At 39.4% G+C, this 26730-nt stretch overlaps 1 protein-coding gene across 4 annotated transcripts in view; it reads left to right on the top strand.

The window, feature by feature from the left end:
* LOC120718753 (membrane-associated phosphatidylinositol transfer protein 2-like) overlaps positions 1-24896 on the top strand; it is a 66864-nt gene extending 41968 nt beyond the window's left edge. For 3 of the 4 annotated variants that reach the window (XM_040007434.1, XM_040007433.1, XM_040007435.1), the window contains 22 exons: positions 1155-1493; positions 1685-1780; positions 2830-2934; positions 3781-3839; positions 4408-4498; positions 5302-5455; positions 5540-5729; positions 5825-5944; positions 7613-7824; positions 7908-8083; positions 10666-10836; positions 10956-11096; positions 12015-12176; positions 12280-12558; positions 14152-14300; positions 14596-14712; positions 15757-15873; positions 15974-16122; positions 16209-16358; positions 17149-17332; positions 17419-17547; positions 17767-24896. In XM_040007434.1, coding sequence (XP_039863368.1) covers positions 1155-1493; positions 1685-1780; positions 2830-2934; positions 3781-3839; positions 4408-4498; positions 5302-5455; positions 5540-5729; positions 5825-5944; positions 7613-7824; positions 7908-8083; positions 10666-10836; positions 10956-11096; positions 12015-12176; positions 12280-12558; positions 14152-14300; positions 14596-14712; positions 15757-15873; positions 15974-16122; positions 16209-16358; positions 17149-17332; positions 17419-17547; positions 17767-18135 — 3659 coding nt within the window. In that variant the 3' untranslated portion in view covers positions 18136-24896. The remainder of the gene's footprint in view (positions 1-1154; positions 1494-1684; positions 1781-2829; positions 2935-3780; positions 3840-4407; positions 4499-5301; positions 5456-5539; positions 5730-5824; positions 5945-7612; positions 7825-7907; positions 8084-10665; positions 10837-10955; positions 11097-12014; positions 12177-12279; positions 12559-14151; positions 14301-14595; positions 14713-15756; positions 15874-15973; positions 16123-16208; positions 16359-17148; positions 17333-17418; positions 17548-17766) is intronic. The other variant, XM_040007436.1, reaches the window with a different exon arrangement.
* The last annotated feature ends 1834 nt before the right edge of the window (positions 24897-26730 follow it).

The raw sequence follows: 26730 nt of genomic DNA, 5'->3' as shown, positions 1-26730 counted from the left end.
ACCAAGTTAAAATAGAAGGAAGTGTCGAAGAAAAACTAATAAAAATGCAAACGATACCTGGTGTAGAAAGTGTCAGAGAGGCAGGAGCAGAGAGAGGTTTCTGGCTTCTCGAGATAACAGAGCAGGCTGGATTAATTTCCTGCCTGTGTTGGTGTGTTTCTGTTTTATTGCTGTGATCTAAGACTGTTTATACACTTTCACGGCCCTCAGGATGCTGCCTCACAGCATTTTACTTCCAGACTAGCGAAGCAGCGGCTGCTCTATCTTCATGATATTCTGACTCAGTGGTCCAATCAACACATCTTCAATCACAAAATGTGATTTACCTCTGTGACTCTCCCGTTTCAGCCTTTCACTGAACGTTATGTTTATGCTAATGTTATCTGCACTTGTTTACTGGGCTTCCGCCCTAAAATATTCACAGGGTCTTCATCTGCATCTCCCCTGATTCATGAATACTATCACACACCAGCTCCAAGACACATGGCCTTTTTAAACTGTGCCTAACAGGTGTTTGAGTTGCATAATATCCTTAACCTTTTTCATCCTTATTCTGAGTGTGTATACATGGAGTTAAATTGCTTTTGACACACCAATCCTGACTTCTGTTTATATAAATGAAAACTGAAAAAAAAAACCAGAGGCCAGGATTGGTCTGTCAAAAGCAATTTAACTCCATGTATACACACTCAAAATAAGGATGAAAAAAGTTAAGCATATTATGCAACTCAAACAACTGTTAGGCACAGTTTAAAAAGATATGGCTGTTGAGTTTTTAAATTTATGCACATGTATAAATTGAAAAACGTGACTGTCATAATGATATGAGTGGCGATAAAACACTTCATGGTGAGTTTCAACTGACTGGTTAATTATACAGTCATCACCTAACTGTTCTTGTTCACCATCACTGCTCTCTTTCCAAAAAAGATGAGTAAAGATCACTTATATTTCAAAAAAGCAGTAAAAAAAATCAACTAAATCAAGATGAAGACACAAGACAAACCTATAACAAATAGCTGACAGAGAATCGTAAATACCTGAAGAAAGTAAATTGGATTTATAATGATACGGATATTAAGCTAATCCACTTTTGTAGATTTGAGCCCTTAAAATAATTCATTAGCGCTAAATTTTGGTTGCTGTTCCTGCAGGCCTTCGTAAAGTCATGGTTCGAGCCCACCGGCAGGCGTGGTGCTGGCAGGACGAGTGGTATGGCCTGACTATCGAGGACATCAGGCAGCTGGAGCTGGAGACCCAGCTGGCCTTAGCAAAGAAGATGGCCCAATACAGCCTGAATGAAGGAGGGGGAACAGAAGCCAACAACTCCTTCATTAGCCAAGAGCAGGAGCAGGGAGCAGAGACAGTGGGCTCGACTGCAGAGGCAGAAGGAGCAGGAGGGAAGCTTGGAGATTCACTTGAGACAAGAGGGGAGCTCACAAAACAATGGTCAACATCCTCTAGATCCTCCAACAGGTCATCAAAGCGAGGAGGTGAGGATGTCCTTCTGATTTTTGTGTGTTTCACTGGCTTTTACCACAGTCTGTGGTACAATATTTGTATTGATATACCTTGAATTACAGTGTGACTGTTGACATGAGTGCAAGTACTTATTTAAAATATTGGTCATGCCATAATTTTAGGTAACGCTGTAATACACCAATGTTAATCTTTGTTTGTACAGGAAGTCCATCTCATCAGAGCATTTCAGAGTGGAGGATGCAGAGCATTGCCCGGGACTCTGAGGACAGCACAGATGATGAGTTCTTTGATGCTCATGGTAAAGATCAGCAGAATAAAACACATTATAAACAGCTCACGAGCCAATGAATTTATTCAGTATTGTACCCATGCACAAGAAAGATTTTTGCATTTCAGCAGTTCCCACAGATTCAATTTAGTATTTGGACATTATCTTGAAAGATGAATTGATGTGTTTTCATATCTGTGTGTCTTTGGGATGATAAATATTAACAATGGAGAAACTCAAGGTTGTTAATCCTGCTTGCTTCTTTTAATGTTCTCGTTTATCCCTGTGGGTATTTATCCTTAAGAATGAATGCTGAAATGTTAATTAATGAATGTTATTAAAGTTGAAGCCAGAGAAATTATTCTGCCAGACAGTCTCACAAATTAATTTTTAAATGTCTTAACTTGCTTATTATATTAGTTTTTAGAATGAATTTATTAGCAATGTGTGATTTCTGAGAAAAAGGCATAATAATTTGTGCCAACAGCTTGTTACTGTGCACTAATGCCATATACACGGTCACTTTATTAGGTACACCTGTTTTTGTGTTTCTGGAGTATCCAAACACATTTTTTATGAGAAAAATTGTAATTCTCAAATGAATGTGTTAGACTTCATTAGATCGATCGCCTTCTAGTTTCTGGAAAAACTTGTGTATTTACCATGTTGCTAAAATCAATTCCATCCCTAACCGTACCCATAAACCTGGAGGGTTAGGGGGTAAATTCAGAAACCTTCACATGCCTCTCCGAAGGTCCTGCCTAGTGAATGTGAATGCAAACAAAAGTGCCTACATTTTGCTCAGTACTGGGTGTGATGGAATAACAATGACCTTTGAAAGAGGACTTTGCAGGCACATCTTTAAAAAAGACCTCTGGAGACTTTGAGGAGGTTTGAGGTTTCAGGGGAACCAGCCTTTAGAGAACCATAACAGACAGACTGATTTTTCAAAGAGTGCATAAACAGGAGTCACCTTTGATGTAATTTAGGTTATTTAATCTGTGTTATGAGGCTGACTGCTTTGATCAGATCAGAGAAGTGTCTCCATTATATTAAAATCCCTTCTGTGTATCTTGCAGAGGACTTTTCTGATAATGAAGACATGTTTTCCAAGGAAATCACCAAGTGGAGCTCAAATGATCTGATGGACAAAATAGAAACAATAGAAGTGGATGAAGGACAAGGTAAGTGACTGCCTCACTCTTAATCTTATGCTTTTGTGTACCAAAACAAAACAAGAAAACACTGGGCTTCATTTACTGATATACATAAAGTCATGAAAGAGATGCACCTACCAATTTTGTTCTTATCATCTTGTGTGCATTAAGGAAAATGATCTTGTATTGAAAGGTGTTATTCTCAATGAGAAGCATGCCTACTAAAGCACAAATCAAAAAGATTTCAAAAGTGAAGAACTGAAACATTAGTGTTCCATGTGGATGAGGCACAGAAGTGTTTCCTGTGAAGTGACAAAGGGGCTGTAATAACCAGGAGTTGGATGTTTTTCCCCTGAGATAGGGACTGTGGGTCACTTAAGAATAAGAAAGGTTTGACATTTAAGTCCATGCCAAGAAAACTAGGAAAAAAAGAAGGAAGAAAAAGAAAAAAAGACCAGAAAAAAGAAGGAAGACAAGGCCTACGTGACCAGCATGACAGCAATTACATCAGACTGACGGCAATTACTGGGCAAACATCCAAACGGAAAGCTTATGGACACACACAGTTTAAGATTTATGTCTATGCACTTTTTGTGAACTCAGACTGTATATCGAAGATGGACATAGTCACCATGACATCACCCACTGGTTGGTGGGCTACAAACATTTTGAATCCCTCGACCATTGCCATCATGTTTTATGTATTTGTTTTTCTCATTTTTCTCACGCCGCAGAGTGAACAGTGCCACAGTTTACTCTTTTTGTAAATGAAGCCCAGTGTATCCTGAGGACTACAGGACTCAGAATTTATAGTTTAGGCCATCTCTTCTGTCATCAGTGATGAAGTCCATAATTCATAATTTGTTTTCACAGAAACCTTGTACCAGGAGTCGGTCGGGGAGTATGCCGTCAATGTGGAGACACAGATAGAGGTGCCATTTTTTCAGTGTTCTTGCATTTAATTCCTGTCTTTCTTACACCGACACCTATAATTAAAGGGCTTGGAGATGGTACTGTTCCTTCTACATTATAACGCCAGTGAAGTGAAACTAGAATCCAAAATAAAACTTGACCCTAGAATTTAACTTCAGGAGTGACGTTTAAGATTTTTCCTCCTCTTGTCCAGTGTTGTGTCCTTAAAAGGGGAAAACCTGGTTAGGGTTTCTTTTTTCTCTTCAAAATGAAATGTAAATGTAGCTAGCTCACCACTGGTCTTCTCTAGAGCAAAGTGTTTAGACTTTATTTGATTATTTTGAACTCATAGCTCATTTAAGCACAAAATTTTGTGTTTTCTTGCTTTTTTTTTTTTTTTTTTTTTTTACAGATAACTAATTGAATCTTTGCAAGTGAAGGTCCAGTTCCCAGTTCCTCCTCTTGCATGTCATAATGTCCTTGTCCTTTTAAGTACTGCTTGCAGTGTTTTCCTTTACTCCCTTTTGCCTCTATCCCTATCAGCCCACCTTTATTTTCCTGCTTTTTTCCTGTTTCTCTTACCTGCAGGATTGTTCATCTCAGCAGTGTGTACAGCCTTCCAAAATTCATGTCCTCATTTTGGTCCTGCATGGAGGCAACATACTGGACACTGGCTCTGGTACAGAAAACCTAAGTCAAACCTTCAAAATTCTTCCCACAATCCAACTAACTGCTAAATTCATTATAGATTACATTATAGACTATTTTTGGATTAACTGATTGTTTAGTACAAGAGTGAAAATAATAAGAATACATTCTTAAAGCTAAAATTAGCATAGTTAAGTTTTCATTTTTCTGTGATAAAAATATCATTTACATCAATATAGTAATAATTAGAAGAAAAAAGGAAATTAATTTATTATCAAAAAAATTCAACCATTATTAAATTTGATCAAGGATAGAAAAGATTGAAAAATGATTTTTTTTTTCATACTAAATACCAGGTGATAGGATCTCTTAAAGCCTTATAAAGTTTTCAAATGAAATAATCTAAGCACAAAGACATTAATGGCTAGATACATTTCACACAGTCATAGAAAAAATAACAACAATTATCTACCAGGATATTTACAGGAAATACTTTTACACTATAAAATATGTAATTTTAAAGAAAACAAAAACAACTAACTAATGAAAAGCAGTTCGTTTTTAGCTAGGTCAAATAGTTAAAACAAACATGTGAAAAGTGAATTAAAACAAAATTATAGTGGCTAGTTATGATTAGCTAAGACTAGGAAAGTGTTATATATGTTATATGTATATATTTATTTAAATGAACGAGCCCCCACCAATAACACAATCGGTATAGGAGATGTTCATTTATGCAGTACAGTAAGTCTTTTAATTTTCAAACAAATGTGCAAGGCCTTATGATTGTGTTTCATGGCAATGATTAATAATGAGCCTTTGCTTTTCTTGAAGGAGAACAGAACAGCAAACAGGGAGATGTAAACACGCTAAGTGGAGCTTTTGAGGCTGTGATGAGGGTCCATTACCCTTCAGCACTGGGCCGCATTGCCATTCGAATGGTACCCTGTCCTGCTGTGTGTGTCGAAGCATTCTCGCTTGTGTCCAAGTGAGCAAGCAGCATTTTAATAACATGCTGTCATACATGTGCAAGCTGATTATAGACATAAAGCCACTTCTCTCTGCTCTGCAGTCTTAGCCCCTACAGCTACGATGAGAGCTGTCTATCCAGCAGTCAGGACCACATTCCGCTGGCTGCGCTTCCTCTTCTGGCTACTTCTGCACCACAGTACCAAGATGCCGTGGCAACCGTCATCTTACGAGCCAATCAGGTGTACAGCGACTTCATCAGATCTTTGGAAGGAGCTTCTTTTAATGGCCAGGTTGGGTTTCTGTTTTTTTGGATTGGCACTGCTTGTACAGATAACGCTGATTTAGTGTGCATACTCATGTTTTTGTGCTTTGCTTTATAATACAGGTGTGTGTTATTGGGGACTGTGTTGGGGGTATTCTGGGCTTTGATGCGCTGTGCAGCAGTTCTGTGACGGTATCAGAAAGCCAAAACAGCAGCAGACGGGGCAGTGCCATTAGTGTCCAGGTATCAACTTCAATTCTCTGATGACATACCAAGCTGTTGATACCGTAGACCGTATATAAAAGATGGATGTAGCTTTTGGGTCTAAAAAAGGAAACTAATGCTGAAGTCTTAAAAAGTCTTAAAAAAACAAAACCTGCCGATGTACATTATGGTCCCCACTGGTGTCAAGAAGGACTGTTCAGTGTCTCTCGGTTTATCGGTCAGCTTCACTCCTTCTTAGTTATTTTTAGGATCAGTAGCTCAGATGCCGATGGCTAAAATGCTTAGCTAAAGACAATGTAATGTAACAGTGGCTACATCCATCTTTTATATACAGTCCATTGTTGATACCAGAAACTGTGTTTAGCTATGCTAAAATACGTGGAAAACTAGCCAACACGTTCAATGCATTGCATTCTTGCACTCAACTCCATCCTTGCTTTATATGAACTTGTCTGACAATTTTCATTTGTGTATGTCCATGAGTGCGCAATGGTGTGACTTATTCTGTTTTTACTGTAAGCGATATGTTGTCAAATGCAGTACAGTGTGCTAAATGTGTGACCCTTGGGGGGAAATATATGAAGAAAATATGTACATTAGATGTAACAAGACTCTGAAGCCATGCTAGTGGGTCTGCAAGACAATACACAGTGTGGCACAGCGGTGCCTGGAACTGAATGCTAAACTAGAGCAGCCTAGTTTAGCATATTCTAATGTATTACATCTATTAGTAGGTAATACATACAAAGTGGAAGTAATGCAGTGATGTATGACATCAGTTTTGGAGGTGCATGTTCTGGTCATAAACCCAGTTAAAATTACAATTCATACAATTTCAGCCTTGCATGAAGAAAAGGTAAAGAGTTATCACAGATCTTATGTCACATTTAAAGGGTACTGAGGCAATTTTTGATATCCGTACAGGTAAAGTTAAAGCAAAATCTTGTAGTTGTCTTTCAAGTGCAATGATCTTGTAACTTGTTGCAAAATAGCAACTGTAAAAGCTAAACCATCCTTAATTTTCTAAAACATAAACAATCAGCAACTTAAAAATAAATGGGCTTCACATTGCTGGTGCAGCTCACTATGGTAACATGTTTTTCTGCTGGTCTCATTTATGCTAGACAAAGACTCTGGATATTTCTTTTTCTGAGGCATCTCAAGACTATGAATGTTGGTGTGGGGCGACCGTGGCTCAGGGGGTTGGGAATCGCATCTGTAACTGGAAGGTTGCCGGTTCGATCCCTGGGCTCTCTGTCCTGGTCGTTGTGTCCTTGGGCAAGACACTTTACCCTACTTGCCTACTGGTGTTGGCCAGAGGGGCCGATGGCGCGATATGGCAGCCTCGCTTCTGTCAGTCTGCCCCAGGGCAGCTGTGGCTACAACTGTAGCTGCCTCCACCAGTGTATGGATGTGAGAGTGAATGAATAGCGGTATTGTAAAGCGCTTTGGGTGCCTTGAAAAGCGCTATATAAATCCAATCCATTATGGTGCAAATTTTTATTACCATTCACCTGATAGTTGCCAAATTATAGTGCGTATAGTCCTGACAAACTAACCTACAGTTTGAGAGTGCTATCCATAAAACTATAAGGCTATTACAAACACCTAAGTCATTCCAAAAAAACTGTGGGAATAATTTCAATCACACATTTGACAGTATCCTCTTTCATCCCTCTCTCTCAGGACACAGAACTTCTTTCTCCTGGTATCGTCATAAACAGTGTCTCTTCTTCCTCGCCATCCCTCGAAGGAAGCCGCCATCTCAGCCGCAGCAACATTGACATCCCTCACTGCTCTGGGCCTGACGACCCCAAGAAGCAGCTTCCACGCAAACGCAGCGACTCCTCCACGTACGAGCTGGACACCATCAAACACCACCAAGCCTTCCTCTCTAGGTGAGATACAGAACTTAAAACAAATGCCACAAATCCTTCAAAGATTTCTTCTAATGTGTTATATTTTGTTTCTTTCTGGGCAGCCTTCACGCCAGCGTTCTCCACAGAGAGGCTGGATCCCGGCGTTCCAGCAACAGCACCATGTTGGAGGGAGGATCTCTGGGGAAGTTCGAATTTGAAGTGACTGACTTCTTCCTGTTCGGCTCTCCACTCGGGCTCGTGCTTGCACTGAGGAAGACTGTGGTGCCCACTCTGGATGGTGGGGAAGGATTTTCTCCCTTTTTATGCTCCTATCATTTATTTTGCTGTTGGTCTAATTTGATGTTCGTCACAGGTCAAAGCAGGAAGTGGTTATTTGTAGCACTTTGTGTTTCTTCCTGTGTGAAATGCATGTCTCCAGCAGCTGGGAGGCAGGTGTCAGAGGTTAGAAGTCATGCTTTTGATCTCAAAGGCTGAAAAAGAGAAATATGTGATAGAAGTGCTTACACAGCCACAAGTCTGACTGCACTGTGTCCTTTGAGGTTTTAAAGAAACAGATTACTGACCTGCAGCTGTTGGCTTAACATGTGGACTTTAAAAAAAAAAAAAAAAGGAAATCATTACAGTTGCTGTCGGATGTTTAGTTTCATTTCTTTGTTTACACAGCCATTTATTTCTCATGGTTTTCCAAAGTAATATCGGAATAACTTTAAAACGTTCAATATTATGAAAATAAGTTGTTGGTAGATGCAGTTTTATCGGTCTCTTATACTAATAAAATACATAAAGAGTCAAATATTTTTGTGCTGCTTGCCTTGAAAATGTCCTGGAATTACCACTGGTGAGGATATTCTTATCTATCACTTAAATAACATGCCACAAAAATACAGTATCCTCCATACTCTTGAAATATGACAGTACAATCACACATCAAATTAGGGCATAAGACATAGGATTAAATATAAACAAAGCTTATACCACCTAGTAGCTTAATGAATCAAAGATTCATATGGATAAAGGTATGATTTCAAACAGGACATACTACAGTAGTTTAAGTGTAAAACAAAGTGATTATGATGGGATATAAACATTGATTGTTTGGAATTCTAAGTGGTTATACACATTTTCTTTTATTTTTCATATGGGCATAGTTTTTTATTGCTGTTGTTTGTAGACACTGTGACAAACACTAGAGAGTCTATGGTGTAGTCAGACCAAGACCAGTGGAAAGTTTACATCAGCAAAGTAGTTGTCAAGCTTTATATAAAGACAACAGTCCTATTACAGTTTTTATCAATCACTTTGGTGCAATTCTCACATCAGCTATTGTTTCTACTTATAATTTAGTACTAAATGGACTGGTTCTTATATAGTGCTTCTACTCTACCTGAGCACCAAAAACTTGCCTCATACACACATGCACTTTTTTCTGTATATGTGCTTTCTATCTAACATAAACACACATTCATATTGTGATGGATGCATTAGAGAGCTCAAGGACCGTGAGAAGCCAGTGATCGAACCTATATAATTCTTAGTCAGAACTCTACATCTGTCACTTTCTTGAATACTGTCCAGCACGGCATTAGTGTTTTCAATCAAGCTACTTTGAACTTTTTTCAAACATGTATGAAAGAGCAAATCCACTCACACACTCTCGGTGTCAGCAGTGAAATTGTCCTTTGGGTAAAAGCAAATAGAAACACGTTGTCAGAAGAAAGTTTAGTTTAAACAAATAGAAATAAATACTGACCACTTTATTAAGTACACCTTGTTAGTACAAGTTTCAGAGCAGAGTTGTTGCAGATTTGTCAGCTGCTCATCCAAATTTAGTAGTGACAGTGACTTTTCTGATGGGAGAATTGCACCAAAACGATCGAGGAAAACTGTTCTTCCACTGACAGTGTGTGACTGGCCTTAGTCTTTCATACAGACTTTGAAAGAAGTCTGAAGGGATTTGATTAAAAACAATAATGCAATACCGGGCAGTGTTACGGAAAATGTTTTGATTAGTTATGAGATTCAGACGAGAAGTGCTTCAACACAATAACAAGAAGAAGAAGAAGAAAGTGTACTTTATTGGTCCCCGTGGGGAAAATCCCTCTCTGCATTTAACCCATTCACTCAGTGAAGCGGTGGGCAGCCACTGGGCGCCCGGGGAGCAGTGTGTAGGGACGGTACCTTGCTCAGGGGTACCTCAGGGTAGCTGTTCAGGGCAATCGAACCCCCGACCTTCCGATCATGGGGCCACCACTCTACCTACTGAGCTATCCCTGCCCCGAACAAAATGTGTGTGGTACTAATGGGTAGAAACAATAGCACTGTGTGCAAATACAATAAGAAATTCTCAAGTTAGTGGGGAAGTGTGTTACAGAGTTAAGAACTGCATTTCACTAGCCATGTGACCACATCCTCATTTAGGTTTTACAGCAGTAGATATAGTAGATAATGGCAGATGACTTGAGCATGAATTGAGGTTGTGGTTTGGGGAAGGCCTCAGGGCCTCAGAGGGGACTGGCGGAAAATCCCAGACTGGAAAGATCTCAATGTACTAATGAGAAATGAATCAATTGAAAAAAGGAGACAGGGTAAGGCACAAAAACAAGAACAAACAGCTTCTCATTTTTGAGAAAGGGTGTGCTTCAAGGTGTGGTCCCACTAATGAAATTCAGATCAATGATCTCCAAAAGGAGTGGAGAGAATTACATCGATGATGTGAGAACTGCATCAATGTAACTCAGTAAAACTGTAATGTATTTTCCAGCCTACTATCTAAAGTTATAGTTTGTATACACAGTGTCCCGTGTTACTAGTCACACCAGTCTGTTTATTTAAAACTTCTTGCTGTGTTTCCTGCTCTAGTGTCGGCGCTGCGTCCAGCCTGCCAGCAGGTTTACAACATGTTTCATCCAGCTGACCCCTCCGCCTCTCGTCTTGAGCCTCTCCTAGACAAGAGGTTCTACCTGCTGCCTCCCTGTAGCGTCTCCCGCTATCAGCGCTTTCCTCTGGGTGATGGACATTCGGCTCTCTTGGGTGAGTTGACACACACGCAAACACAGACAAAAAAGAAAGGCACACTTCCTGAGACATTTTGCTGCAGAACTTTATGTAATACAAGTTGTTGACTTTTTTTTACCCCTTGTCTGGCTTAGTTGAAACTGTGCAAAGTAACCCCCAGCTTCTGATAGAGTCTGGCAGTACAGCATCACATCGCAACCAGGAAAGCACTGTCAGTGAGACCTGCATCCCTGTGCCTGTCCTCAACTGGCAGACCTCCCAGAGCAACACAGAGAGTGTGTATTTGTTCTCTTAATCTCCTTTATCCTGTTATTTTTTTTTCTAATGTGGTCTGGATTTGGTTAAAACTAGAGCTTCTAACAATATAGGATTTTTTAAGACCATTACTGATATTTGGTGATTAAAAAATACAATATTCCAGTATATTGGCTGGTTCATCTGTTGATGTTTATGGCTCTTTCATAAACATCAACAGATTTCCCTAACATTAGTTATGGCTCAGTTGCTTTTTTTGTTTGTGGGGTTCAAAACACCTGTTTTGCCAACAGGGAAATTGCAGAGTAAGGTAAACCCCTAAAATAATATTGAGAAAACCCCAACAATCATACAACCTTTTATGAGTAAGCACCTATTGACAGTGGGGAGAAAAAAAAATCCATTTTAACAGGAAGAAATATCCAACAGAACCACGCTTGAGGAGATGCAGCCATCTGCTGCGGGTAAACCTGTACTTACCCACTGAATTCATTTTGAGGTTCTATTATTTGATTAGCGAGCTGGTTGCAGTTTTATCATTTTGGTTCACTCTAATGACTCTAATTTTTCTGCCACTTCAGACTCCTGTCTCTTCTCAGACAAATTAAGCACTAAAAAGCGATTTTACACTAACTGCTCAGCAGCAAATAGCAAACAGAATTCTTTGACTATTGGGTAAAAATAGTGGAACATGCAGTAGCTAAGCAGGAAGATATCTGGAGGAAACCAAAAACAGAGTTAAAAGAGTGAACGTGAGACTTAAATTTATCAAATGGTTAAAACTCAAAAGGTAACATGTTGTATTTACAACTTGTTTCTCCTTGCATGAGTGATTAAAATGTCATTATTTTATATTGGTGTTTGAATTATTCATAATCATAGAAATAATTGATCATATGTGAATAAAGAATATGACTATAACTCCTCTTTATTCGCAGTGGATACCCTTCACTCGCATACTCTTGTTGATGGTCAGCATCCATCATCAACATCACCAGGGATTCCTCACCTTCGCTGCACCCGTAGAGCCAGTGAGGCCAGCATAGCCAGCCAGGTGTCAGGCTTAGCTGACTCTTACACCGCCTCCAACATCGCTACGAGTAAGCTGACCTCTGACATTGTGTCTCTGACCTAATTTTTGGTCCAGAAGCTGGAAGTTTACATGTTGACATTCTCATTTCCTCCCTCCAAACATCCTCTTAGCAAGCAAATGTGAAGTGAGCCACACTAAAAGGCCCAGTCTGCTGTCACAGCTGCATCTACCCTACCATAGATTTGCCTCTCGGAGCACACCGCCTCAGTTGCGCAAGAAAATTCGTCAGGTTTTTCCGAGATCCAACGGTGTGGAGTCCGAGCACAGCTCGGACGTTAGCTCTGACATGACTTCTGACATGACCTCTGACCTCACTGATGTTACGTCTGACATCACTGACATCAGCTCGGCACCCCCGTCGCCCAGGGTGCTGAAGAACATAGAGAAAGGTACCCTGGGAGCTGTAGTAAGAGGACCTTGAGGGAAGGATGCTACAATCTGTATTCATTCCCTGTGTTCTTTCCTTCCTCCTCTGGCTTCTTCCTTTCTCTCAGATAGTACTCCCAAGTAGTTACAGTAATTACACTGGAGGTCCATAATCCTTCTTGTGAGCCTTTCTGAACTTAATTCCTTGAGAACCACTGTTTTCTTGTCCTGGTGGTGATTCCCAATCAGGCTTACTTGTACCTCAGTAGCTACTTTTGGTGTTGGCAGAAAAATCTCAAAAAATATATACTGATGTTTTATGACACGATGGATTTTGATATTAAACATGGTCTAAGTTTTAAATAAGAAGGTCAGTGTACTATATGTGTAAGTGATCCCTGTGAGCCTAAAGCTTCAGATTGCTCTAAAGACTTTCCCCTTGCTGCTACATCTATATGATATCACTGAGAGCAGATATTGCTAATGTGATCATCTCAGGCACGCAGAAGCCCCACCCACCTGTTGATCACACCTTCTGGTTGCGAGATGCAGCCAGTCAAAAGAAAGTTATCTCAAACAAAGCGTGAAGGAAGTTAAACACTTTGTTTAAGACAGAGACGGCACCAAAGCCCACTATAAGTAAATTCAGATGCTTTAGCATTATGAATCATGGCTACACTAGTAGTGGCTACAAATAAATCTGTGGAGATAAAAATGAGCGTAAGAGATCCCATTTATGTGGGAAAATAAAACAGCCCAAATAGTAGTAAAAATTGATGTGTACTAATTTATTTCTATAAGCGCTAACTAAATTCATCATATCAAATAAATTGCTGTATCCAAGTCATATATTGCAGTTTAGGGATATTAACAGTTCATAGATAAAACAGTGGACAAATACAAGTCGTGGATAATAATAATAATGGATTGCATTTATATAGCGCTTTTCGAGACCATGAAAGCGCTTTACAATTCCACTATTCATTCACTCTCACATTCATACACTGGTGGAGGCAAGCTACGGTTGTAGCCACAGCTGCCCTGGGGCAGACTGGCAGAAGCGAGGCTGCCATATCGCGCCATCGGCCCCTCTGGCCATCACCAGTAGGCGGTGGGTGAAGTGTCTTGCCCAAGGACACAACGACCAAGACTGTCTGAGCCGGGTCTCGAACCGGCAACCTTCAGATTACAAGACGAACTGCCAACTCTTGAGCCGCGATCGCCCTAAACAGTAACAACAGTAACAACAAACATTTTTTTTACTTTTGCAACACAAAGAATGGACGAATTGCTTCACTACAGTTAATCACACGTGTCTTTTAAAATATCGTAGAGTTTAAAATAGCATTCATTGGGATCATGTTTGGAACACACTGTGGTATCGGTGGAGGGATATTTGAGGGCTTTGGGGATATATCAGTCAAAAAGGTTGGGAACCACTGCATTACAAGAAAAAAAGAGAGGGAACAGTGTGCACTTCAAACCTTTCTACTACTCACCACTGTCCAGTTTTAACCTAGCCCTAGTGCCTCTTAGTCAAACCTTCAGTGAAAAACACTAACTAAAATCAGCACAGTGGATGTTCTGACTGTCTGTTTTTCCCCTCACTGCTGTAGTTGCCTCTCGGTGGTGGGGCAGTAAGAGGATGGACTATGCTCTTTACTGTCCTGATGCCCTGACAGCATTTCCAACCGTGGCTCTGCCTCATCTTTTCCATGCCTCCTACTGGGAATCTACGGACGTTGTCTCATTTATACTCAGACAGGTTCTCTTTCAATTGATTTTATTTCTTTGATGAGACTGGAAATGTCTTGAGAGCTGTAATCACTAAAGTGTTTTAAGTTGCATAGTTCCAGGGATGATAATCTCAGTCATTGCTTTTTTAAAATTAAATATAAGACCCCATTCCTTTACAGAAAATTTGGTACAATAGGTTCACCATGCTTTCTACATTTCTTTTTTTCCCCATAAACATTAAAGAGAACAGAATCTACATCATAGACATTCATACACAGCATTTTCATTCTTCTGATTAATGTTAATTTCATTTCCTGTTGCAGGTAATGAGACATGAGAATTCTGGTATTTTGGAGCTGGATGGTAAAGAAGTGTCTGAATTTACTCCTTCAAAACCTCGGGAGAAGTGGCTTCGAAAGAGGACTCATGTTAAAATTCGGGTAAGAGGTCTTTATGGTATCTCCACCTGACAGAGGCAATGCTGAACTTTTAAGATGTGGATACAAAAGAGAGATTTTTGACTTAAACATCCATAAAGTATCTCTGTTATATTTTCGGAGGGCATAGGTTTGGCTTTAGAAGTATTTCAGCAGCAGCAAAAAATGACACAAAGGGAGAAAAATGGATGTTTTATTTACCTGAAAGACAAATTTACAAAGAAAATCTGAGTTTCTAATGATCCAAACTTTGGAGACCTCAACATCGTTCCCTAAAAGACTAATTTATCATCAGAAAATGTCATGTCACACATACTAGAGCCATCCATTTATCCATTTTCTTCTGCTTGTCCAATTAAGGGTCATGGGGGGAGCCTATCCTAGCTACCATAAGGCGAGAGCCAGGAAACCCCCAGAACAGATCACCGGCCTGTCACAGGGCCGACACTGAGAGACAGGCAGCCATTGTCATACTGTTCACGTTCACATCTAGTTCACATCCAACTTTAATTAACCTACCCGATTAACTTAACCCCACTTACATGCTAAGCATAAAACATTTGAAATAATGCCAAGCTAAATTTGTTCCAACTAAATATTAGATTATCATTGCTTTCTTTTGACAAGGCTGTGTATAAGCTATTGTTAAAGATTAAGCACGTTTTTTGATTTTCATACTTCAGATATCTGTTAGTTACTAGCATATCTACCAAGAAAATATTTCCTCTCTAAACATTTAATAGAATAGAATAGAATAGAGTAGCCCATAGCCCTGCATAAGATATAAGCAGCAAGACATAAGTAGAGGATTTCAGTTATTCTGGAAAAAAGGTGTCCAAAAAGTCCTTGAAGACGATACGGTAGTCCCAAAGGTGCCAAAGAGGCATTTCACAGGACAAACAATTTAGGAAAAAAGCACCTCTAATGAGCTGATTAACATTTCAGTCAAGTTCTCGTCATCTCATTTTGGCAGCAAAAACAGTAAGAGAAGTCTCAAGAGAGACTTTAGAGAATTGAAACTGATTTCCTGTTTTGGTTGCTTCTCAGAATGTGACAGCTAATCATCGCGTGAATGACGCCGTGTTCACAGAGGATGGAGTGCAGACACTGACGGGACGTTTCATGTATGGTCCTCTGGACATGGTCACACTAACTGGAGAAAAGGTAATGACTGACATGTTTGGCTGTTAGGAACAACAACAAAAAAAGAGACGGTTTGTATTCAAGCCATGTTTTGTTTTTGTTTTTTTTCTTTTTCTTGCAGATTGACATTCACATCATGACCCAGCCTCCCTCTGGAGAGTGGGTGTACTTTGACACGGAGCTCACTAACAACAGTGGACGTGTCTCTTATGTAATTCCAGAGAGCAAGAGGCTGGGTATCGGGGTATATCCTGTCAAAATGGTGGTCAGGTATGCTGAGTTGTAGTTATTTCACAAGGAAAGACGCATACATGTATGAATTTCATCATATTTACCAGTCGCTGTTTCTCTAATAGGGGCGACCACACATTTGCAGACAGCTATCTTACTATTGTACCACGAGGAACAGAGTTTGTTGTATTCAGCATTGACGGGTCATTTGCTGCCAGCGTCTCAATAATGGGGAGTGACCCTAAGGTTCGAGCAGGGGCTGTGGATGTGGTAAGGTAAGGAGAACACCAGCATGCTTGGTAGGAATACTACTCTGCAGTAATATATAGTGTAAAACGTCTAGATAGTACAAATCAAAGTTGTGGACACAAACAAAAACTCCGTGGCAAAGACCAAAACAGATTGTTGTGGTGTGGAATGTTGTCTTGGCAACTTGTTCTCCATACTTCATGGTGGAAAATGCATATGCAGATATGAGCAGTTCACTTTCTCTGCATCTCACATGGAGCCACATATCTCACATTTGAATCTGGTCTAAAGTCTGCCCCTTTTGTATGTTAGTAAGATAGAAGAAGCAACACAAGAATTGCTTCTCTAGGTCAAAAACATCACACAATGCAAAACATTCCTCTCCACAGTGAAGGGATAAATGGATAAATGACCACAAACACATGGTCTACTTGCTGCATGGACAAAGGTACTGAGGCTGGGGTTCTCCACTCTCTCAGCTCAGGTACTTGCAGGACTAATTGTTGTGTGGAGCTTACACATTACTGTTACAGCCAAAGGTGAAAGTTTTGAAAAATGTAAAATTGAAAAACACATTTTCTTTCACACATTTTTAATTCCATATATGTTATTTTATAGTTTTCTTCTAAACTATTGAGAATAAATACTACCCCCCTGGTATTTGTAGTTTTTACATGTGCTGCATCTTGGGAATATTTATGTGAAGTAATGGCAGAATATTGATTTTCTGAACAACATATCACTCCCTTTTAGCATGGAAGTCAGCTAATCCAAACGCGACTCCTTCTCAGGATTTTTATTCTTTATTGTTTGCAGGTACTGGCAGGACTTGGGCTATCTGATAGTGTATGTCACAGGTCGTCCTGACATGCAGAAGCAGCGTGTTGTTGCCTGGCTCTCCCAGCATAACTTCCCTAATGGCATCGTCTCATTCTGCGACGGCCTGGTACATGACCCTCTCCGACACAAGGCCAACTTCCTCAAAACCCTCATCAACGAGGTAAGTGAGGGCAGGGAGAGTCTGGAATAGCAATGCAGCAAAATCCTTCCAATGTCTAAAAGTTTAAACTCTTTTTATTTGATTAGGCCAACATGAGGATATTTGCTGCCTATGGCTCCACCAAGGACATATCAGTGTACACTTCTATTGGCCTGCCTCCATCTCATATCTACATAGTGGGAAGGCCCACGAAGAAAATGCAGCACCAGTGCCAGGTCTGATAGTAAATAATTGTGGTACATTATGAATTAGTTCACAATGAAACTATTTTATCTGAGTGGGTGTACAGTTGTAAAATAGTTTCATTGTGAACTAATTAGGCCATGAATATTTTACATGATTAATCGCTGAGTGTTTAGGGTCTGTCAGGGGACCTTCTGTCTGTGCATTGATGCTGAGTAAACCCAGTTTAATTGACTGTTAATCTGTTCCAGTTCATCCTGGATGGCTATGCTTCCCACCTATCTCAGCTGGAGTACAACCAAAGGTCTCGCCCTGCCAAGACCGCCAGTACCCGTATGGTCCTCCGGAAGGGCAGCTTTGCTCTGGGCACAGCTGGAGGAGACTTCCTCCGGAAACGGAACCACATCTTTCGCACCATCTCCTCTCAGCAGCCTGGAGGGTCGGGGTCATGCTCACCCAGCCAGCCCGGCCGGACTGAGCGCACGCTCAGCCAGTGTGAAGTGGAGCGCGATAGAGGGGTCACAGCAGCAGCACAGAGGAGTATGAGTATAGCTGCAGGGTGCTGGGGGCGCAGCAGCAGCACCAAGGAGGGCAGTGTAGGCTTACATGGCCCCAAGTAATGTTTAAATAAAAGCTTTGGTATAAAGGACCCTGGCCGAGCCACTATGATCTCTGGACTAAGATAAAAGATAGAAAGGTGAAGAAAAGATGGGAGGGTGTGGATGATGGGGTTGTGGAAGGAATACACAGATGGTTCAGCATAAATAACCCATAATTAATAGAGATTAGGAAGGAGCGATAAGTAGGGATCTGTCCAGGAGGAGTGGACTAATCAGGCCAAGTGGGATCTAGAGAACAAAACAGTTCTGTAGCATGACTCTTTTACAGTAATACTTTTATAGGATATACCACTATTTAAAAAAATGACAAAGGAAGGATTAAAAAAAGAAATTGTAAGCCTTAAACTAATCTCGTCTAACGGGAAACCCTCCCTTCTCCTTTCCAAACAACATAAACATTTACACTCATGAGCTCAGGACAAACTGCAGAGCCAGATTGATCTTCAGACAGTCAACCATGGGACTGAGGCTAAGTTCGTTTGGCAACCGTGGCAATGGGCCAGTGATTTACACTTGAGTTTCTTTTCCACTGTTTTGGAACACAGCAGTGACTGGCAATAAGTATAGAAAACCCTCATGATGCAAAAACAGAAAGGCAAATCTAACAAAAAGTAAGGAGAGACCAAATGGAGACCTTACTGTAAAGGATCTGTTCATCCAAACTCTACCAAAAGAGATCATATTAGTAGCTATTTTAACTAGCCACAGCATGTTAGTGTAAACAAAATCCATCCAGAAGGTTGTTAGGTTAGATGCTTTAGTTACTCTCTTCCCATTTCTTACCAACAGCCTGTCAGCTGGCTTCATAAAGGATTCTCCAATTCCATTTTACTCCACCCTATTTATCTGGCTGGTACTTTTTGGTTTTATTTGTCCAGAAGTATCTAAACATTAAGATGATGTAAATGTAGGTGGAAGTATTTTCTGTCATGAAAATGTACCTGAGAGTCTGCCAGGGTCCAAACTCTCTTTGTTACCACCTAAAATCACCATGCTAACAAGCTAAACTAGATTAGAAAAAAAGCTTGCAGCATTGTTACTGGAGAAATGATAGCATGAGAATGCTAGCATTGAGTTAAGTGTAATGGACCACAAACGAATTACCTTCATGGTATTGTGCTGGCAGAGATTTTAAAAGAATCTCTAAATTTTCTATTTTTAGATACCAAAAGATATGAATAAAGAAATGTGTATTTTGGATGAATTGATCCTTTGAACAATAAGGGCTGGATTTGTGAAATATACTGTATCACAGAGGAAAGTACTTGTCGTCTTAGTCACAGATCAGTCCTGTTCATGCTTCTTAAAACATACTGATAGCAGGTCGGCCATTCAGTTTTCATTCCACCCTGTGTGAAACTCTGAAGTATTTTCTGTTTCCGTGTGGCCTCTGGGCCATCCAAGGCCTTAATATCCCACAAGACACTTTCTTTGCAGAGGAGACGGAAAGCAGAAAAACAGGGCATGCAGCATTAAAGCAACAACTGAGACTCTGTACAGTCCACAGCAACTATCCCTTTATTTATATATATATCTATATATATATTCATCTGCTTGCAATACCTCAGATCCACCTGCTGGTGGTGTTTTGTTTCCCATAGTTGCTGCTGCTGGGAGACACTTTTGTGGTGTTTCCTGAGTATTTGCTCTTTTTTCTCATAGGATATAATGCAGGCTGGACCTGGAGCCTGTTTCATTTCAGACTGAACTGGAAGGGAGAGCTTTCACTCACAAAGATGTTTCAGTATTTGTACCAAATGGACTAAAGAATGAGCTGAAGTGATTCAGCTCGAATGTTGAAATGACTGAATTATCAGTGTGTGTGAAGCATGGGAGATGAGTCCCATTGGCCTCTCTTTCCCTTTAAAGAAGATGAAGCCACCTCACATCTCTGACCCAAATCCAAAAAAAACAAAAACTATGGGCACATAGCAGGCATAAATGTCACTCTTTAAATAATAGGTAAAAACAATTACAGGTATGATAAATAAAAAAGTCAGGTGCCTGTGTGAACACTGAAACAGTAAAACTAGCCATGAAGACATACCCTACACAATGTGCTTCCAGTTTAGGTGATAGTGGACAGAATCCACTATGCTTATTTTTGGTAAATGTTAACAACTAAACAACATCTCTCGAAAAATTGTTGTGTTCAGGGTGTTCTACTAAGGGCTGCACAAAACTGAATGACAAGACCTTTTAATGTATACCTTTAAAATGATTCAAATTCAGTCAATAGGAGCTAAAAAAGTTTTTAAAAAAAGTGTTTATGAAGATAATTCAAAAAAGGCCATATACTCGATTTTTAAAATCAACCCTTCTTATTTTGCAATAGAATTGTTTTAATATAGCTAGTTTTTAAAGTTATTCATTTTTATACACACCCTGTAATAATTTGACTTGACCTGACACAAAGATGAAATTTAAAACCTTGGAAATCATTTAGTTTAATCTTTTAAGCCAAATTTTCAAAATAATATTTATAATAGTAATAACAAGCATAAATTCTAATGTGTTTTTGCATGAACTGGAAGTCTAAGTCTAAACAAATGATGCGTAGTTCTACATATGGATGCTTGGTATAGACTTAAATAATTATAACTACAACAGTTTCAGTGTTCAGATGAGCATCTGGCTATTTCTGAAGCATGAAAAATTGTGAATCTGTCCTTTAAGCCTTCGTGTATGGATGTATGGAGCAGCCGCACTGCTTGTCACCCTCATTTTACTATGCTGTTATTTCACATGCCCAGTTTCCACACTACACAAGAGTGCATCTGTTTCCAGTCTGTGTGATCCAGACCGTCTTGAACCCACCACAAAAGCCAAAATCATTCTCTAATACTGTAGTTAATCAACGGCGTAACCTCATTATCCTTTTTTGCACTAGTTTACAGTGGAATATACTGTAGTTACCATCTTATGTTGCTGCATTCGAACACCTCTGTAGTGCATGACATTTTTTATTTATGTCAGGATATGATATGCATACGTCTGTACATTTGGTCACAATATGAAAATGATATACGTATATGTGCCAAATAGTTAACAAGGAACTCTACAGAAGTCTTTAGACCAGGAGTTTTCAAAGTCTGATATTGTGCTCCCCCCTGATGCATATCCATGCCCACACTCTGTGTTCTCTGAACAGGCATATTTTTCTGTTTGGTGGATGATTATTCTCAAAGCTTTGGAACTACAGTAACTGTAATTCTTTAAAAATGTAGTGCAATCTAATGTAGACTCCTGAAGTTTACCTTTAAAAGCGCACTTTTCCTTCTTATGTTATGTTATCTTACAATAACATGACATACAGAAACCTGATTTCTTTGTGCTATTGGCTACATACACAGTACACCCAGAAATATCCTCCTGAGAAGCGAGGAAAAAACAATCTTTCTACTGAACTTTTTTGTGATTTCCTTCCTCTTTGGAGATAAAAGACAAAACCCATGAAATATCAATGGAAATCCCAGAATGTCATATATTTAGCACATCAGGACTTAGTAGGTTAGCTCAAATAAGTCAAAAACAGATGTTTATTACAGAGGACACATAAATGAATGGGCTGGTTCTCAGGAGGATATAACTCTCAGATAATCAGTACTGCTCCTCAGCAAGCTTCCAGCAGTTGGGCAGTCAGAAGAAAGGGGGTTTTTTGGGGAGGGACACCTTAAATGGACAAACAGGATCTTCTAGTTGTGAAGCAACAGTACTTACTGCTCTACTACTGTGCCACCACACTGCAAGAGGTGTCTCTTCAAATCCATTTCCTAATTTTCCTACTATCTACTGCTGTCTTTGTTTTCATTTGGTTTCAGAGGTGCAAAATGAGAAAGATTTCAAGTTTAAAATCTTCTTTTTACTGAGTAGAAAAGGCTTTTTTGTTGTTGTTGGTTAACCCAGATACTTAGAAGACTCATTGAGGAATCCAGAAAATCATTTAGAACAATGGTGACTGATTTTAAAGGAATGTAATTAGCTTTGTGACTTGACTACATGCTGATATCTGAGAAGCACAGACTATAGCTAGAGGATTAGGAGTTTTTCTTATTTTTGTTTCTTTTCTTTAAAAAACAAAAGAAAACTTTTTTTCTTTTCTTTTTTTCTTTTTTAAGATTTTGGCCCCATTAAAAGCATTTTAGCAATTGTCTTAGCTATTAGCTCTTCCTGTTTGCACTGTACCCATGAAGAACTGTCTGCTTATTAGTCATGGGTACTGGATATAGCAATGTCTTCTGAAAGTCTATGGCCCATTGAATCTAAAGATACATATATCACATAGATCCACTCATTTTTAACTTGGAAATTAAAGGGCCAAAAAAGACAACTAGTGCTTCCTGTTGCTCTCAAACACCTCTGTGCACCTGTACAATCCACCTGACACAGATGGGAGGTTGTCATAGTTTGAAAACCCCTGATGCATACTGTATCCAGCCTTTCGTAAGAAGGGGAAGTGTGTACTGAGAGCAAACGTCTTAATGCTTTGACTGGATTTTGATTTGCTGACTACATAATATTAAATTGAATGTTGCATGTGAAAAAAAAATGGGCAAAATGTTTTGACCTTGTAGAACAGAGTCTGAGCGTGCTGCCAAAACCTTGGACAATATGCTAGACTGAAAGAAGTCCTGGAGTTTAAGCGTGACTGCCTGTCGTGATGTGGGTGGTTTTATGGATGCAAACACTTTTTCCCATTTGGCCATTTTGGCTGCTGAGTTGAATGTCTGTCCGTCTGGATTCTGACACTGTTCAGGAGCCAAGGATGTGTCACTGTACATACTGTAAAGATATATATGTAGGAAATATAGGGTCGAGGTTTATTTATTTATTTAAGGTTCATGACGTTACTCTGGAAATTTCAGGTGAACTATAACGGAAATATGTAGCATTTTATTTGTCATTTTGGCAGTCATTGAGGCTATGGACCAACACAGGAAGCTTTTATGTTCCTACCAGTGCAATATTATTCTTCACATCACAGCAGGGGCACAATCTACCACAATTCAATCTACATGCAGTCTGAAAGCATACACGTCCATACACCACGTGCAGCTTTTTCACACCATGTGAAAACTGTTTGTATTTGAGCTGCTGTAGACATCTGCTGTCTCTTACAACAGTCAAGTATGTTTTATAGGACTATTGTACCTATTTTTCAAGCTGGAGTATTTTACAAAACCTTTGCAATATAACTCGAGACATTTTTCTCAGCCAGCAGTAGGTGCATGGAAAAGTAAAAGCCCATAACAGAAAACAATATTTAACAAACTGTTGCATTTTGTCTAATCCGACTTAAAATTACATAACCTACACTGGTAAGAATAATAAATGAACTCTTCTCCACTATGTCCTTACAATTAAACTGAACACTTACATATAAAAACAAAAACAAACAGCAGAATATATTTCCTGTAATCACAATTATTGCCACTTTGGGATAAGAATGATTAAATATAGAGACCTACATCTTTAGTTTTAAAAAGTGCATTATTAGTTTGTGGTTTCACTTTCTAATAACACACCCTTTGTGAAAGGGTAAACATTATTGTATGCTGAATAAGTCACTGGACATGTTAGTCCAAAGAGACCACTTTTCATTTCAGTCTATGAGATGACTGCTCAGTTTAGCTTTAATGCTGACACTGTGAAAAATGTTAGCACCCACTGTTGCTTCTATGAACAGCATTTTAGCAAACTAATTATTTGGCACTTATTGAAAATTCATGTGTTTAAAACCTTCCTACATTTTCTAAAGCTAATAAAAGTATTTGTAATGACTTCTGTAAACTCATACCTGAAACATGTATGTATTGTACTGAAGACGTACAGCCATGTAAAAGGAAAGCATGCCTACTGATTAAAGTTCTTAATTGATGACTATTTAGTATTTATAATAGGATTACAAATGTTTTTAAAAGCCATTATAAGTGAAACAAAGCTGCCAAATAAAAGTCGGTTTTGATTAATATCTTTAAATGAATAAATCTTTTAGAAAAGGTTCCTTATTAGAAAGTGGGACTGACAATTTATTGATGTCCAGCTTTAGCACCATATCATATTTTGTATGTACACATCTGAAATATAATGCCGCAGATGCTGTAGGACCGTGACAAAGTGTATAGTGGCAATAATTAATATACACTTTCAATATATGCATAGTATGGGATTAGAGTCACATGCACAAAATTTATTTTAACATCATCTAGTTTTTATAAGCACCACTATAAACACTTGATGGTTTATAACACATTAAAATGTAGCTCTACACATTGATTTATTATATTTGTAGCAATTTTAATTGCCCTGTAACCATTACTGCATCATTAATTCTTGCTTTATGTGTGATTTCCATTTGTTTTACGTTTTTTTTTAATAATTCCAGGAATAGACAAACACTTTGTATCTGCTTACAGTTACATTATTGCATCGTTAAATGTTTATATGCTGCTTATATTTGCTAGGAAAGGGTGGCATAAAATAGTACTTCTCTGCGCCATGTTAGCTGTTGCATAGATTGTCATTACCCATTTGATATGTTTTAACTGATTCTTTGATCCATGACACCGACAGCCAGTAACTAAGATGCCACATGTACTTAATTAGGGACACCAGAATTACTTTTCCAAGTGATTTAGACTCACATTTTCAGTAGGTACAGATGTGTCCTTGTTCATACAGTATGTGTTCTGGTAGATTTCTGACCCCCAGCACTCACCATTATCCTCTGTACTGTGGAATAAATATAATTGGATGATAAATTACCATGTGTTTGTGTGTTCCTTTTAGCCTAGTCTTAAATGTTTACATACAATTATGTGGAATGCCTAAAAAAAAGAAAAAAAGTATAAACCCGGGACTTACAACCAGCTGAGGAGTGAGATCCCACTGTGATGTCTGAAGCACAGTGTTTCAAGCACTGATGTCTTGGTATTTAGAAATAGGAAGCACTGAGTGAGAGGTAGATCTGGGTCTAACTTTGAGTTTGTTAACCCTGCAATCGGCACCTCTGAGTTTTTTTTTGTTCCAGAACAACTAATCAGCTTTGGAGCAGACACTGCAAGGCTTGTAAAGTAGCGACTAGTCAATCACAAGTTTGGCTCATCCAAATGTGTACTCTGCTTTCTCAGCCTCTAATGGGTCCATAAAGAACAAAATAAACACGTTGTATTCAATAAGACTTGAAACTAGCAACTGAGACTTGAAATCATCAAGAAAAGTATTTACTGAGGTTACACATCAAAGGAGCCAAGTGACTTTGGACTTCTATGCAAGTTCTTTTTGTAACCAGAGGCCCACTGCTGGTTACTAGAAAACAGATGTGGTATCAAGTTACACACATACAAAGCACAGGTCTTGAACTTCATGTAGCTCAACTGCAATAAACTGAGTTTACAGCAGTCATTTTGATAATAAATACTAATAAAATTAATCTAGGCTTACAATTAATCTAGGCCTGAGATGTACCTCTAACCTCGACCTGGCGTCTTCGGCCCGGAGGGCATTATTAAATGTTAGGTTGTTGATGAACAGGGGTGGAGGACTTGCGGTGGTCTTTAGGAATAAATTCCGGATACGGCAGCTGTCCCCACCTATGTTTGCTAGCTTCGAAGCACAACTATTGGAACTTGCTGGTCCCCCCCTGGCTCTTTGTGTTGTGGACTTTTATCAATGATTTTGCTGACTTTTTAGGATCTATTTGCTTAAATTATGACCGTCTTCTTATTGTTGGTGATTTTAACATTTATATCTGTTGTAAAGACGATAGGCTTGCCAAAGACTTTCTTGTTTTAGCTCTTTTAATCTTACTCAGTGGGTAAATGCTCCAACCCACTCTAAAGGTCACACACTTGATTTGGTTTTCTCTCATGGAAAACCACATCCCAGTGTTGCTAGTGTCAGGGAAACTAGCAACACTGGGATTTCTAACCACTTTCCAGTCATTTTTGATGCTGATCTATGTGAAACTGATCTGAACCTTGGGGGCCCTCGATACCTTGCCGGTTCATTGATTCTGGGACTGTGGCTGAACTTTCTGCGTTTTTCTCTGAATCTGTGCTCCCTGATACGGCTGGCATCACACAGTCTTTATTTGATGACTTTGCCAACTCCCTACTTGCTATATGCACCTCCATACTGGACTCTGTGGCCCCTATAAAAGTGAAATGTCCTAGAAGCTGTTCCCGACCTTGGTTAAATGACTCTACACGTGCCCTATGCCGTACCTGCTGTCAAGCTGAGAGGCGGTGGAAAAAGGATAGGCTCCAGGTGTCCCTTGATATTTTACGCAGGACGCGCTTGGAATTCCAGAAATCTGCTAAGATGGCTAAAGCGGCTGTTCTGTCAGCCATCGTTACGAATAATAGTCATAATCCACGCGTTTTATTCAATATTTTTAACTCCTTGGTTAACCCTTATCCTGAAGCATCGTGGCTAGCTTCTTCGGCTCTTTGTGAGCAGTTTTTAAATCACTTCACTGATAAAATTTCTACCTTAAGAGCCTTAAAAGCTCCGGTGATGTGCCAAGCCCCTGATTTACGCTGCTCTATGACACTTGCTCAGTTCGAACCAGTGTCACTTCCTACCCTTAAGGGA

Source organism: Simochromis diagramma, unplaced genomic scaffold, assembly GCF_900408965.1.
Source record: "Simochromis diagramma unplaced genomic scaffold, fSimDia1.1 OVJJ01000682.1, whole genome shotgun sequence".
NCBI classification, from domain to species: Eukaryota; Metazoa; Chordata; class Actinopteri; order Cichliformes; family Cichlidae; genus Simochromis; species Simochromis diagramma.
This window is presented reverse-complemented; position numbering and strand designations above follow the sequence as displayed.